Source organism: Filicampus tigris, chromosome 3 (assembly GCF_054856515.1).
Source record: "Filicampus tigris isolate MCC_2025a chromosome 3, RoL_Ftig_1.0, whole genome shotgun sequence".
Taxonomy (NCBI): Eukaryota; Metazoa; Chordata; class Actinopteri; order Syngnathiformes; family Syngnathidae; genus Filicampus; species Filicampus tigris.
Window position 1 is genome coordinate 22381493 of NC_141219.1, and position 13029 is coordinate 22394521.

At 39.2% G+C, this 13029-nt stretch overlaps 1 protein-coding gene across 1 annotated transcript; it reads left to right on the forward strand.

Moving 5' to 3' along the window:
* Positions 1-6799: 6799 nt before the first annotated feature.
* On the forward strand, positions 6800-9028 carry slc35c1 (solute carrier family 35 member C1). The gene is made up of 2 exons (XM_086027038.1): positions 6800-7456; positions 8367-9028. The coding sequence occupies exons 1-2, from the start codon at positions 6943-6945 to the stop codon at positions 8942-8944; spliced, it is 1092 nt and encodes a 363-aa protein (XP_085883164.1). The 5' UTR covers positions 6800-6942; the 3' UTR covers positions 8945-9028.
* Positions 9029-13029: the final 4001 nt, after the last annotated feature.

Genomic DNA, 13029 nt, shown 5'->3' on the forward strand with positions numbered 1-13029 from the left:
ATTGCGCAATTTGTATTTTACGCTTTTCTATGGATAATGGAAACCCAGCTATTGTTGTAATTACTTACATGCAGTATTGCAAGATTTGGTTTACATCTTGGGCACGGTGGTCGACTGGTACGTCCGCCTCACAGTTCAGAGGTTGTGGGTTCGATCCCGGCTCTGGCCTACCTGTGTGGAGTTTGCATGTTCTCCCCGTGCCTGCGTGGGTTTTCTCCGGGTACTCCGGTTTCCTCCCACATTCCAAAAACATGCATGATAAGTTGATTGGACACTCTAAATTGCCCCTAGGTGTGATTGTGAGTGTGGATGTTTGTTTGTCTCTGTGTGCCCTGCGATTGGCTGGCTACCAATTCAGGGTATCCCCCGCCTACTGCCCAAAGACAGCTAGGATAGGCTCCAGCACGCCCACGACCCTTGTGAGGATGAGCAGTATAGATAATGGATGGATGGATGGATGGGTTTACATCTTGAGTTAATTGTAGTCCCAGACCAAATTCATGCCCTCCTATTTACTTTATGCTTTAGTTTTATGGCTTCCCATTCAGCATTCATTTGAATTGTCTGATTGAACTAAAGTGTTTCAAATAGCTACTCAAGGCTTGAAATTTTTTCTTTGCGGAGCAGCTTTGCTAATCAGTGACTTAATTTGAGGAGCAACAAACTGTTCAGAAAGCAGCGAAGATGGGTTTACTATTCATCGTGGACGCACCATCGTTGTTGTTTTTTTAAAAAATAAAGTAGTGTTAATTTCATCGTATTTTTTCATTAAAATCTTACTGCCCCAGTTGAGCCAGCATCTGCAATGTCCTGGTGGTCCAATGCGCCGTACTGACCATTTGCTTCCACCTTGCTCTTCCCACACATAGGTGACCGTAAGCTCGTTTCACCACATTAACACGCGTGCCCAACGCACCTAATAGCGATAGCATTGCATCCATGTTTCTACACTTAACTGCCACTGCTGACTGTGGTATGAGTCATCTGACTCAACTTGGTCTCTTATGACAGGCGTTTGCAGCCAACTGAACAAAGGCAAACATCATCAGTGCGACAGTGATAAGTAGGACACTCGCGCATATAAACTGCAACTGCATTTTTATGCTGCTGAGCTAGAATAAGACAAAGAATTACCAGCTTTCAGCAAATAGCTAAAGAGCTCCTCAGTGGCTCTATGGTGCTATTTATTTCTGAGGATAGTTAATTTATGTTTGATGAAATTAATTCTTCTGGATGTCCTCATTTCTTAACTGTCAAAGCCTTGCAAGGTTTGGTCATTTATGTGGCATGATGTCTCAAATGACAGAAAATGCCTTTTCACTTCAAGTTTCAAGATGATCTTACACTGTGCTGACATTAATCAATGTTCCTTTTTGGGATTTTATTCATTAAAGTGTTAGAATTTATACATTAACCAGTTAAGGCATAAAGCGCATGGCTCAATAGCTCCCCAAAACCTACGGTCGTCTTTGGAATTACCCTTGAAAACTGGAAGTTTTCGATCTTCCTCTTCAGTAGTTGCTTCAGCTCTTTACGGTGCATTGGGATAGCGTCTCCTTAGTGGCGCAACGCTGCAACTGCAGTTGAACTAAGTAGTTGACACAGAGGCACAGCAATCTTGTAATCAAAACAACTGTAGCTTCACGCTGTTTTGAGCGATATCAATCGCTCTGACTGGGGCCTGCACAAAATTAGCTGGGGGCCGCCCGCCACGTAATTTTGAACGTAGGAAAAACCCTATATTTAATGTATCCTTTACACTTATTTGACCAGGAAGAAAGCACTGAGATTGTCTTGGCCAAGACAGGTATAGCTAAATACAGCTGACTAACTCATCAGTACACAAGCAGCACAAATTGCAAACAGTATCCTAATTTTGAAAAATACCTCTGCCTGTGTCACATTTCTTTCCCCTCATATTTCTTTGTATAACTAAACTATTTGGTGGCTATTAACTGCATAGTGAATATTAATAAAATGCTCCAGTGACCCAAGGTGCCACTTGCAGCACATTCTCTCAGTTGCTGTACTTGCTAATAATGAGTGGAAATGCCTCTGGCTGGGAGAGGTCAGGGAAGCAGACCATCAAATGAATATCCAACTCTGCCACAGTCGTTTGACTTATCACCCCATTCCAAGACTCAGTCAAAGAAGTGCAACATTTCTGTATTTCTTAGAGGCAGGTGGGATTTCCATCTCGCTACAGAAAAATGACTTGGAACAGACCAGCTCACCAGCAACATTCTGTATACTCCGTAGTGAGTGTTCTTTAGCAGTAAATGTGACACCAATTGACCCATTTGGAATAAATTCTTCAGCAACTGAGAGCAGGCATGAACACTTGAATGAAGGGTGATAGCATACAAAGAGAGGTTCAAGCTAAAATTGTCCAGAAAGTGGATTATGTTGTTCACGTTTAGTATGTTGAAATGACATCAGAGCTGGGTATTTTACTAAAAATTCACAGTCCGTTTATCACCTTACGCCTACAGGAGTACCCTTCCGCCGGTCCGCCTATCATTTTAAACGGGCTTCCGTTCGCGTTGCCGACTAGCAACTTTGACAAACTACCACTAGCGCCACCCTAGGGGTGTCAAACTCATTTTTGTCATGGGCCACATTGTAGTTAATTTGCCTCGAATGGCCATTATGACTTTGAAACCATATACTGTAAATGTTAAGCAACGCCTCATTTTATTACATATCCACTACAAAACAAATTGATGGATAACTAGTTTTGAAAACAGAAGTCAAGAATAATACTTTGTTGAAGTTACTGTAATACTGTGACAAGAAAATGTTCACAATACCTCTTATGACAATTTGAAATTTTGGGACAGATTTCAGCAAGCATTATGAAAGTTGAAATGCTTGATTTGCTTTCGTGGGCCACATAATAGGATGTGACGGGCCAGATTTGGACCCCAAGCATTGCGTTTGATACCTCTGCTCTGTCATGCAGCACATGCACACAAACACACACACCCACACACACACACACACACCCACACACACGCCCACACCCACACCCACACACACACACACACACACACAACATGGTGAAATAATAACAATGTGCAACAATATCATTGCGGCCTGTGGGACCAAGAAGAAGTATACAACACAGCCAGCTTCCAATGGTGGCCAAACAGGAGCAACGAGGAGGCAAGGAAGTATCTGTGTGTAAAAGCATATTGACCGTTCCTAAAACCGTAATCATTGCCTTCATGTCGGCAAATAAGCTACAAGCCATGCTAATTGGTAAGCTAACCTAGCTTGTGGTTTAACACCGCAATTAAGTAAGTGCTTGGGTGATACGAGTTCACTTTTCACATACGTCTGGATGGAACCGTGTAAAATCGGAGGGCATCCAACTTTGCACAGCAAAATAGCAGGCAAATAAATAAAAGTTTGGACTCTGGGGAGAATATCGACTCACTAAATTGAACCAGAAACCGTAAAAGAATTACTGTATGCTACGTCCTACAACAGCCAGAATGAGTGGGCTTATTACTTATTAATATAAGCAATAATACAATACATAATAAATTAAAAGGATATAAATATAGTATGAAATACGTATTATTTGTATTGTTATTTGTTCGTTTTTGCAATACAGTCTTGAGGTTTGATTTTGACTTTTGTGTTCTGCGGCACAATAAATGTTCTCAAAATTACATACAGTCAGTTAATCTTTTTTTTTTTTTTTAAATCAATTTAGCTTTGCTCACAAAATAGTTTGCTGCGATATACAATGTGAATTTAAGAAATATATATATTTTTTTAATTGCTCATTTGTTATATTGTAATATTGATCTTGTTTATTCAGGTCTCTTAGAAAGTTACGGAGCCCCTAAAGTGACATGGAAGTCAAATAAAAAACACGTTTGTGTTCCCTCGCAAAACGTTTTTTGCGAGGGAACGCATTTTGTTTTAAATGCATGGTTATATACTTCCTAGCCTAGCCTAGCTTCTAATGCGCGGCTGTTTGAGAGATGACTGTACATCGGAGACGGCCGGCAAGAATAATGGAGGAGGACTCGGAACGCTCCTTGGGGTCAAGAGAGATCCTCTATTGTTTAGCACTCGCTTCAGATGTCTTTCGCTTATTTGGAAACCGTGCTTAACATCCAAATCTGATTTTATGTCTTTGTATTTCAAGCGAATTTCAAAGCAATTCGATTAAACTCGCCCACGGCTGAAAACGCTCCTTTTGTTGCTTTTTTTTACACGGAAAATGACCCGTAAGTACATAAGCACTCATTTTAAAAAAATGCGTTCCCTCGCAAAAATTTCCAGATAACGCAAATCTTTGCGAGGGAATGCAAATCTTTACGAGGGAACGCAAAGTTTTTGCGAGGGAACGCAAAGTTGTTTTTTTTACTTTCATGTCGTCTTAGGGGCTCCGCAGAAAGTTGCTCCTCAAATGAAATCACTGATTCGCAAAGCTGACCTACAAGAAAAAAAAATCCTTGATCATGAAATACATTTCAGCAATGTCGCACAGCCTAAAAATGGGAAGAAAAGATTTAATTAATTATTTACAATACTTGTATTTTGTGGTTGGTGGGCAGTTTATAGACATGGAAAAAGAGTGGCACCAATACACGCAATTCACATTCACAACACTATTAACTGTGACTTTCGTCTCCTCCCTCCAGGGAGTACTAGTAGCCACAGCGAATCACTCACATGTTTAGTTAGGACGATTTTTACATCGGATGGCCTTCCTGACTCAACCCTCCAGTTTATCTACTGCGGTTTAGACGCGCTCATGGCTCTATACATTGGCTAGAAAACCACAGCATTCTGTTCAATCGAACATTTATGCCATGTTGAAGGTGCAGGTTTTTACTTGCGGTCTGAAATTATACTGTTAAATAATTATTTGTATTTAAATTGGATATTTTCTTTGTTTGTTTCCCACATATTATTTCATTAAATGAAACTTTGTATAATTTAATTTGGTTAAGAACAACAAGTCACCCCAAAAAAACATCCCTTCAAGACAGTATTTTCTCATCTAGTTGTACGTGGAGACAGTGTGAAAGAAACATCGATTGTTTGCTGCCATCTTGTGTCTTAATATGGTGCATTACACTTGAGGGTTGCACCCAACATTGGTCAACAGCAAATCTTTTGTCAGAAAAAAATGGTAATAAGATAAAAGACTCGAATTTGCAGAAGGTGTTAGAAAGCAGTGCAGCAAAGAATAATCAACAATAATAATGACAAATACAACAAATTCACGGGCCAATAGAGGATTTTTTTTATTTGCACTGTCACAACTTTTAAGGGCAAAATGCTGCCATTTATGGGCAGTCCAAATGGTCATAAACATCTAGAGAGAAAAAAAATACAACAGGTATACAGACATTTATGTAGTTCATATTGTCTATTGTGTTCAACTAGCTTTGCCAGACCAGTTGAATTCTGCTGAGCATAATAAAAATATATAATATCTAACAATCTAGCATTACAGCCAAGCTACAATTAAAAGGCCAAGCTTATTTCGACAGACTCCCTTTGGCGTCCATTAAGAAGTTCAACTTAATCATTGCTGTAACTTAAAACCATATACACCTTTAAATATACGTTTATATTTAACTATATGTTGCTTTTAAAGAGACGGCCAAACTGGAACTTTTGACGTGAACCTTTATTTTTAAAACCAAAAGCTACCGAGAGATACTTCCACTCATCGAGGTCCCCGTGAGCGTCGATGTAGCCACCAGCCGCGCATAAATTTATTGAACCTGGGTAAATCATATTCACACTAGCAAATGGAGAAATAAGTCCCCGTCACTACCATGTTTTAAATATGACCTAACCAAATATTTACAATCTTTAACTCTACTGGCTGAAAGAAGTGAAAAGATAAATGGTTTGGTGGAAACTACAACACAATATTATATATATATTAAATAGTATATATAAAATGTGTTTGTATGTGAAGACTGCCAATGATTATATTGCCTTCGAATTTGTTTTAATTAAATTTTTGTTTTTATGCATTTAGAGATTTTGTAAAAGCCTTGAAAATGTTATTTTTCTGTTTCTAATGAATCAAAACTATTGTCTTCTGAAAAATGCTGTTTTCTATTCAAGAATGTTTCTAAATTAAAGAACAAATAAAGGTTGGGAAATAAATCAATCAATCAATCAATAAATAAATAAATAAATAGGACGTGGTGGCCACGTGGTATTGACGTCATCGATTACACGGCGTGCGCGGCCCATTTCCAAAACCAACACTTGCACCCTTGTGCCCCTCACTTACGCGTTCCTGCCGAGGGTAGTGTGTAGGGTATCTGCGAAGTGTTTTGTCTCCCCGCCCCTTTTGCGCCCTTGTTCCGCACTTCAGCTAAACCCGTATCCACGGTCCCTAAACCGTAGCAACCGTAGTATTATTATATTACCCATAATTCATTACGGATTTGACGGATAATATTGCGAGAAACTGACGACATTCGGTGGAATTTTAATAACTGTGCCGAAAAACCCAATCTGGCCCAATCCCAATATCCACACTTGCATACTATGGTCGCACACGATTGGTCTATCCCAATCGCGGCTACTCCGCCATCCCCCACTCCAATGCACGCATTACATACTGTATTTTGGAATCCAGGCTGCCCTAAATAAAACAGACACCCAGCAAAATTGTATATTAAAATCCAAAATGAAATAATGAAGAAATTACACAAATGTGGATGGATTATAACAATTTCATTTAAAGTCCTGCGTCGTTTTCGGTTCTGCTGGTACACGCCTCTTTTTTAAACGTCACCACCGAGAAGCTACAAGACTTCCGCAAAGAATACGTCTGACTACCCTCGATATTAAGATAGCTAGCGGGAGCTTGTCGTTGCTCGGTCCTCGCACCTCGTTGCGCGTTAGCTGCAGCTGGCACCATATAAATGACCGCCTTTCTCATCAATCATGAACAGGACGCACCTGAAGCGGTCCAGTATTTTGAGGATGGCTGGTGTGGAAATGGTGGACCAAGACGGACTAGGGGAGACCTTCCTTCTCCGGGCTGCGAGGATAGCAGCCGTGGTAGTGTTGTACTGGTTCGTGTCAATAACAATGGTGTTCCTCAATAATCACCTTCTGGACAACCGCGACCTGGACGCGCCGCTGTTTGTGACGTTCTACCAGTGTGTTGTGACTGTAGTGCTCTGCTGGCTGATGCAGTTGTTGTCTGCCGTGTGCCCGCAATTGATCGACTTCCCGTCGGTCAAATTTGACGTGAAGACGTCCCGTGAAGTTCTGCCCCTGTCGGTGGTCTTCATCAGCATGATAACCTTCAACAACCTGTGCCTGAAACATGTCGGAGTGGCCTTCTACACTGTGGGACGTTCCCTCAGCACTGTATTTAATTTGTTGCTGTCATATGTGATCCTGAAACAGACCACTTCGTTCCAAGCCATATTGTGCTGTGGCATCATTCTAGGTACGTCGGTCCATATTTCACTTTATTCTTTACATAAAACAAACGTTTAAGGAAAACTTGTGGTCGCCGAAACATTGCATGAAACTACAAAAATAGCATATAGCAAATTGTTGAGCTACAATGGCAATTTTTATTTCAATTAGCAGCAAATTTTACCTATATAGATTGTTGGGGTGTAACGGTATACGTGGGTGTATTAATACGTTTCGGTGCGGTATGTTCGGTTCAGTCCACTTAAGTACCGTTTCTGATCAGTTTTTTATTATTAGCGCGAGTAGGCGAGTTTTCACACGGACGCTATTGAGTGTTGCACGCGTAGGAGAGTGGGGGCACAGATGAGGAGCCGGTATGCCAGAAGCCCTGATAAATCATAAATGCATGGATAAATGTCATTATTATAGCATACGCAAACAAGCCAGAGCCAGAAGCCAAACCCCCTACCCCCGCCCCCCGTGCAGTGCTGTCTCCTGTTTGGGAACATTTTGGCTTTCCTGTTAAAATTGCCGATGGGGAAAGGTACGTAGATAAGTCCCAAAGTTGTGTGCCGACATTGCTACATGGAGATCGGCGGCTATGTTGCTGGTAGCACGTCTAACATAACGCACTTAAAACTGCATCATCCGACTGTGAATGTTTCTTCCACGAGGAAGAAAGCAGTCTTTTTAGCCCAAAACTTCAAACTTAAATAGCGAGATTTATCATATGCTGTTGAACATTCAAAGATTTCAATGCCTAAAAAGTGTATATAATTTCATAAAGGCTTTTATTGTAGAAGTTACTGTATTTTTTTTTTCATTATAAAAGCAGTTTTAATGTAGTCAAAATTGTTTTTGTTTTTTTTATTTACAGAAAATCCTGTCATTTGAACTGAGGTATGAAACATTATCCTGTTTGTGTTGTTTTGTCTTAGGTGGATTCTGGCTCGGTGTGGACCAGGAAGGCATGGCGGGCTCCCTTTCCTGGTCAGGTGTCTTCTTTGGTGTGGTCGCCAGTGCCTGTGTGTCTCTCAATGCCATATTCACAAAGAAAGTGATGCCTGCCGTGGATGGAAATATCTGGAAACTATCCTACTACAACAATATCAATGCATGCATCCTCTTTGTCCCACTCATTCTTGTGTTTGGAGAAGTGGGACGCATCACCAGCTTCAGCCGCCTAACTGATCAGTGGTTTTGGGCCATGATGACACTTGGAGGAGTGTTTGGTTTTGCCATCGGTTATGTCACAGGCTTGCAGATCAAGTATACCAGTCCGCTGACACACAATGTCTCGGGGACTGCAAAAGCCTGCGCTCAGACTGTTATTGCAGTTATGTACAATTCTTCCTTTAAGAGCTTTCTGTGGTGGACCAGTAACATGTTGGTTCTAGGCGGTTCCTCAGCCTACACATGGGTCAAGAGCCGAGAAATGAAGAAGACTCCCTCCAGTCATCAGGATTTCACCAAAGAAAAATTGCTACTTGAGGAAAAAGGAAACACAGGGGTATAGTACATCCATAGATGTGTGTGTGTTTTGGGGGAATGAACCTTTTAATTAAATAAATCATGAGTCTTAGCGATTCATTCAACTGTCTGTTTTAGAGTTGTCGTTTTTTTTTTTAATGATGTGAAATGCACTTTTGTAGTGGTTTGGGGTTTAATCATACAGAGGGCTTATAATTTAATGTCACTTTATGTAATGGTGTGAACATTTATGTTTTAATGCTATTATTGTCTTACACTGACATGCAAGTGTAATTACTTCCACACCAAGCTTGTAACTAATTTACTCTAAACGTTGCAATTGCCTCACAGCACGAAGCAACAAAATTGACTTGACAATGGTTCCTAACCATTCCAAAACTCAGAAGTTGGTGTACTTGTAAGTTAAGGTACCAATGTGTTTGTGTATTTTCCATTTGAATGACCAACCAGCAACCACTACGTCACAAGTTTAAATGTAAAATGGAACATTTTCTTAATTTCATGACTGCTTTGTTACTGTCAAACAAATTGTCTTATTGTAAATAGAAACAGAAACATAATACACATTTTAAAAGACATCCTTGGTTTTAATCGTTTCACTTTTCTACTCAACAAATGAGGCTTTTACTGTTCATTTTATTTTAATAACTTTTTAGTTTAACACTAAATGTCTTAACATGTTCATATTGCTCTTTAATGATTTTTTTTCTACACAAATACTATGAATGTGACAGGATTTTTTTTATACTATATGAAATAAATCAAAAAAATAATTTTCATCATAATACTGTGCTTGTGACTGAATGTTATTTGAATATGTATCTATTTAACAACAACAAAAATATGTGACAGATCTAGCGAGTCATTTTAACCCGGCCATGTTTTGACAACACACACCAGCATATAAGCAAACAAAGACACATTATTAAATATCTAACTCATCTTTGTGCCAACTTTGCAAAAATGTTTTAAATTCACGGGAAAATACGCTCAAAGCCAAATCTGACAGGGAACACCCACATTTAAGGTGCTCCACCCAGATTGCGTATCTGGCTTGTGTAATGAAGGACTGAAGTGGACCGGAAAATCCATGCAGCCAGAAAAGTAGGCAGTTGTGTGACTTTGGGGAGAATATGGCCTTTATAGCCTATAGGCGGGTTTCAATGTTTACAAACAATACGGACTTAGTGACATCACTGAGATGCGCACGCACCGCGGAGGAAAAAGCGCCCGTCAACTCCGTTAAGAATGGCCGCTTACGTACCGCTCCAGGACAATTATTTACAAAGGCTTGAAAAACTTAAAGAAGCTTATTTAAATAAATGAACACTTACATCAGGAGTTCTGCTACCCATTCCTTAGTCGCTCCCTGCCAGTGAGTGGTCGAATGGATGGACGCTCAATTAAAAATTCTGAACAGTCAATTATGCATCTGCATTTTCAAAATGATTTCTTGACACTTTTGCGCATGTTTTTTTTTCTCACAGGTTCTTTAGATGGCCAAATTATGAGATCTTTTAATATTTTTCTCTTTACAGGCAACCACCTTTTCAATAATCTTGTCACTAAACATTTGGGAATACCAATCCTGACAGCCAAATCCGGATCAATTAAACCTAATCTTAGCTTCATTAAAATGATCAACAGGTGGTCTTCAAGAGACAGACATGATCCAATTTACAAGAGTAAAAATGTCAAGGGGTCTGAATACTTTCCATATACCCACTGTATGTGCTTACCACGAGGTTCTGCCCAGAAAGCCTGGACAGTATTTAAGAAAAAAAAAAGATTGTTCACGGTTATTGTTGTTGTCGTTTAGCTGTGGAATAAGGGATGGTGAAAGGATAGTTTTGTAGGTAAAGATAGGAATATTATATTGAACACGTAATTGTGTCCTCATTTCCCAGAAAAAATAAATAAAATAAGCAAGTAAACGACTGCTTCGCTGTTGTAATTCCGCATATTGACACTTGATGGCAACAACACCCCACTTCAGTAGCTGGTACCACCAGTGCTAATTCCTCGTAATAGGCTAATATTCTGATAAAACCCTATTTTGCCATTAAGAATACATTATGCAATCTCTCCCCCACCCAAAATAAATCTCAATAGAGTTCAGTGTAATACAAATCGAATAAAGATGGTGAAGGTCTGCTTTTCAATGCATTTCTATTAAAGGATAACGCATCGCCTTTTTTGTTTACCTTTCTCTCTCTCTATTTTTCCACCTACTATTTTTCCATGGCTCAAGCAGAAATTGCCAGTTAGAGTGCCATCTGTCATCTATCAGTTTGGCACAAACACAAGGAAACAAATTGATGTCTTATGCAGTTTTTGCATTTGTATAGAAAATTATACTTGTTTATAAATTGTATTTGTTTTTGAGCTCTGTGTGCAAGAACCACACGTTTCTACTTTCCCTGGAACCTTAAATCTTGTAGTAAAGCTATCTAGAAATCATCAGATTGTCATTAATGTTGTTTTGCTTAGGAAGATTACATCTCTGCTTGACCATTATTGCCAAAGTCCATGTCCATGGTTACGAAAGAGGTTGCCTGGCTGTTTCCTTTGCTTTCAAATTGAATCTGCTCAAATGTCTTATTAATAACTACAACAGGATGTTCAAGGCAATTACGAGACACACATTTGATAAAAATGTGAGCAAGCCTACAAAGGCGTCATTCAGCAGTCTCAGGGTCACTAAATGTAGAAAATAAACTAAATAGTAGAAATGGTGAGCATTGACCATGTTTGGCATAGCTGATTTGAGCTCAGCTTCCATGGAGAGAATACCATTCAATCTCCAAAACAGAACATGTTGCGTTATTATGATTAATTATCTGAATTTGTTGTCTGCTATGGTTGTTGTTCCGGAGTGTGGTCTTTTTGTTTCTCCGATCATGCATGTGTTTTGTTCTCTTGTATCTGCTTTTATGAGCATTTGTATCTCACTGAGGCTTCCCAGTTAATCAAAGAATAATTATAGTATGAATGCACAAAGATAAAATTTTAACTAAGAGATAATCTACAGTTGTCCTCAAAACGGTGATGTGTACCTGCACTGCCTTACTATACTATATTTGACTTTTGACTTCTTCAAGTTGCCGGTAAACACAAGCTCACAGCATGTTTTTAAAATAATCTAAATCCAAGAGCAGAGGTAAAAACAACTGTTTTGGACACTTTCTGATTTGTTTTACAATAATTATGTATGTAATGTGTATGTGTACTGCATTTTATATATATATATATATATATATATATATATATATATATATATATATATATATATATATGTATATATATATATATATAAATATATTAGAAAGAAAAATTGCCCTTGTAATTGGAATTAAACCCTGTTGTTATCCCAATCCGCATTAAACCTTCACAGGTATGAATGTCCACTGTACGGGCAGCATCTTAATTTCTATGGGTAAATACTGCATGTGCAATATGTGTGCATTAAGGCAAGTGTGCATGTGAGGTCAGGCATTCGTGAGTTCCCATGCAGACTGTCCAACGTGCTGTCATTGAGGAACACACTGAGAGGATTTGCTAAACATAGCTCTTACTGCTAAGATGCAGACACCTTTGCAGCTTTGAGCAGGACACTAAGACAGAGCAATTAAACAACGATGTGGGCTCTTGCCAAAATCTGCAACTTGCAGAGAAAATAGGTTTGAACATAGTGATAAAGGTATGCACGGCACTCAACTGCGCATTTATTTAGCGAATTAACCCAAAACATTGAATGGGTTAGTACTACAAATACCGTACACAGCATACAACTCCAACTAAACATTACAATAAGTATTGCACAGTAGGGATGGATATATATATATATATATATATATATATATATATATTTATTTCCTTATTTTCCATGACCATTTATTTCGTCAGGGTCTTGTACTATTTAAACTCTTCATCTTTCTGCCTCAAATTGGTGTTAAAATGTTGAAGTCTTGCAATTTATTGTACAAAAACACCACACTCAGGCCTAAGAAGATTTACTGTTCCCACGTTTGAACTCTCCACCCTCTGTCTAAGCATGAGGCCACGCACAGCGCATGTGCTAGGAAAGTGTATACACAGTTTGCAAATGGG

Bases quoted from the DNA above. Each gene is read 5' to 3' on its own strand.
- slc35c1 (XM_086027038.1), top strand. From the start codon at position 6,943: ATGAACAGGACGCACCTGAAGCGGTCCAGTATTTTGAGGATGGCTGGT. The intron at 7,457-8,366 runs GTACGTCGGTCC...GTTTTGTCTTAG, and splicing joins GTGCTGTGGCATCATTCTAG to GTGGATTCTGGCTCGGTGTG.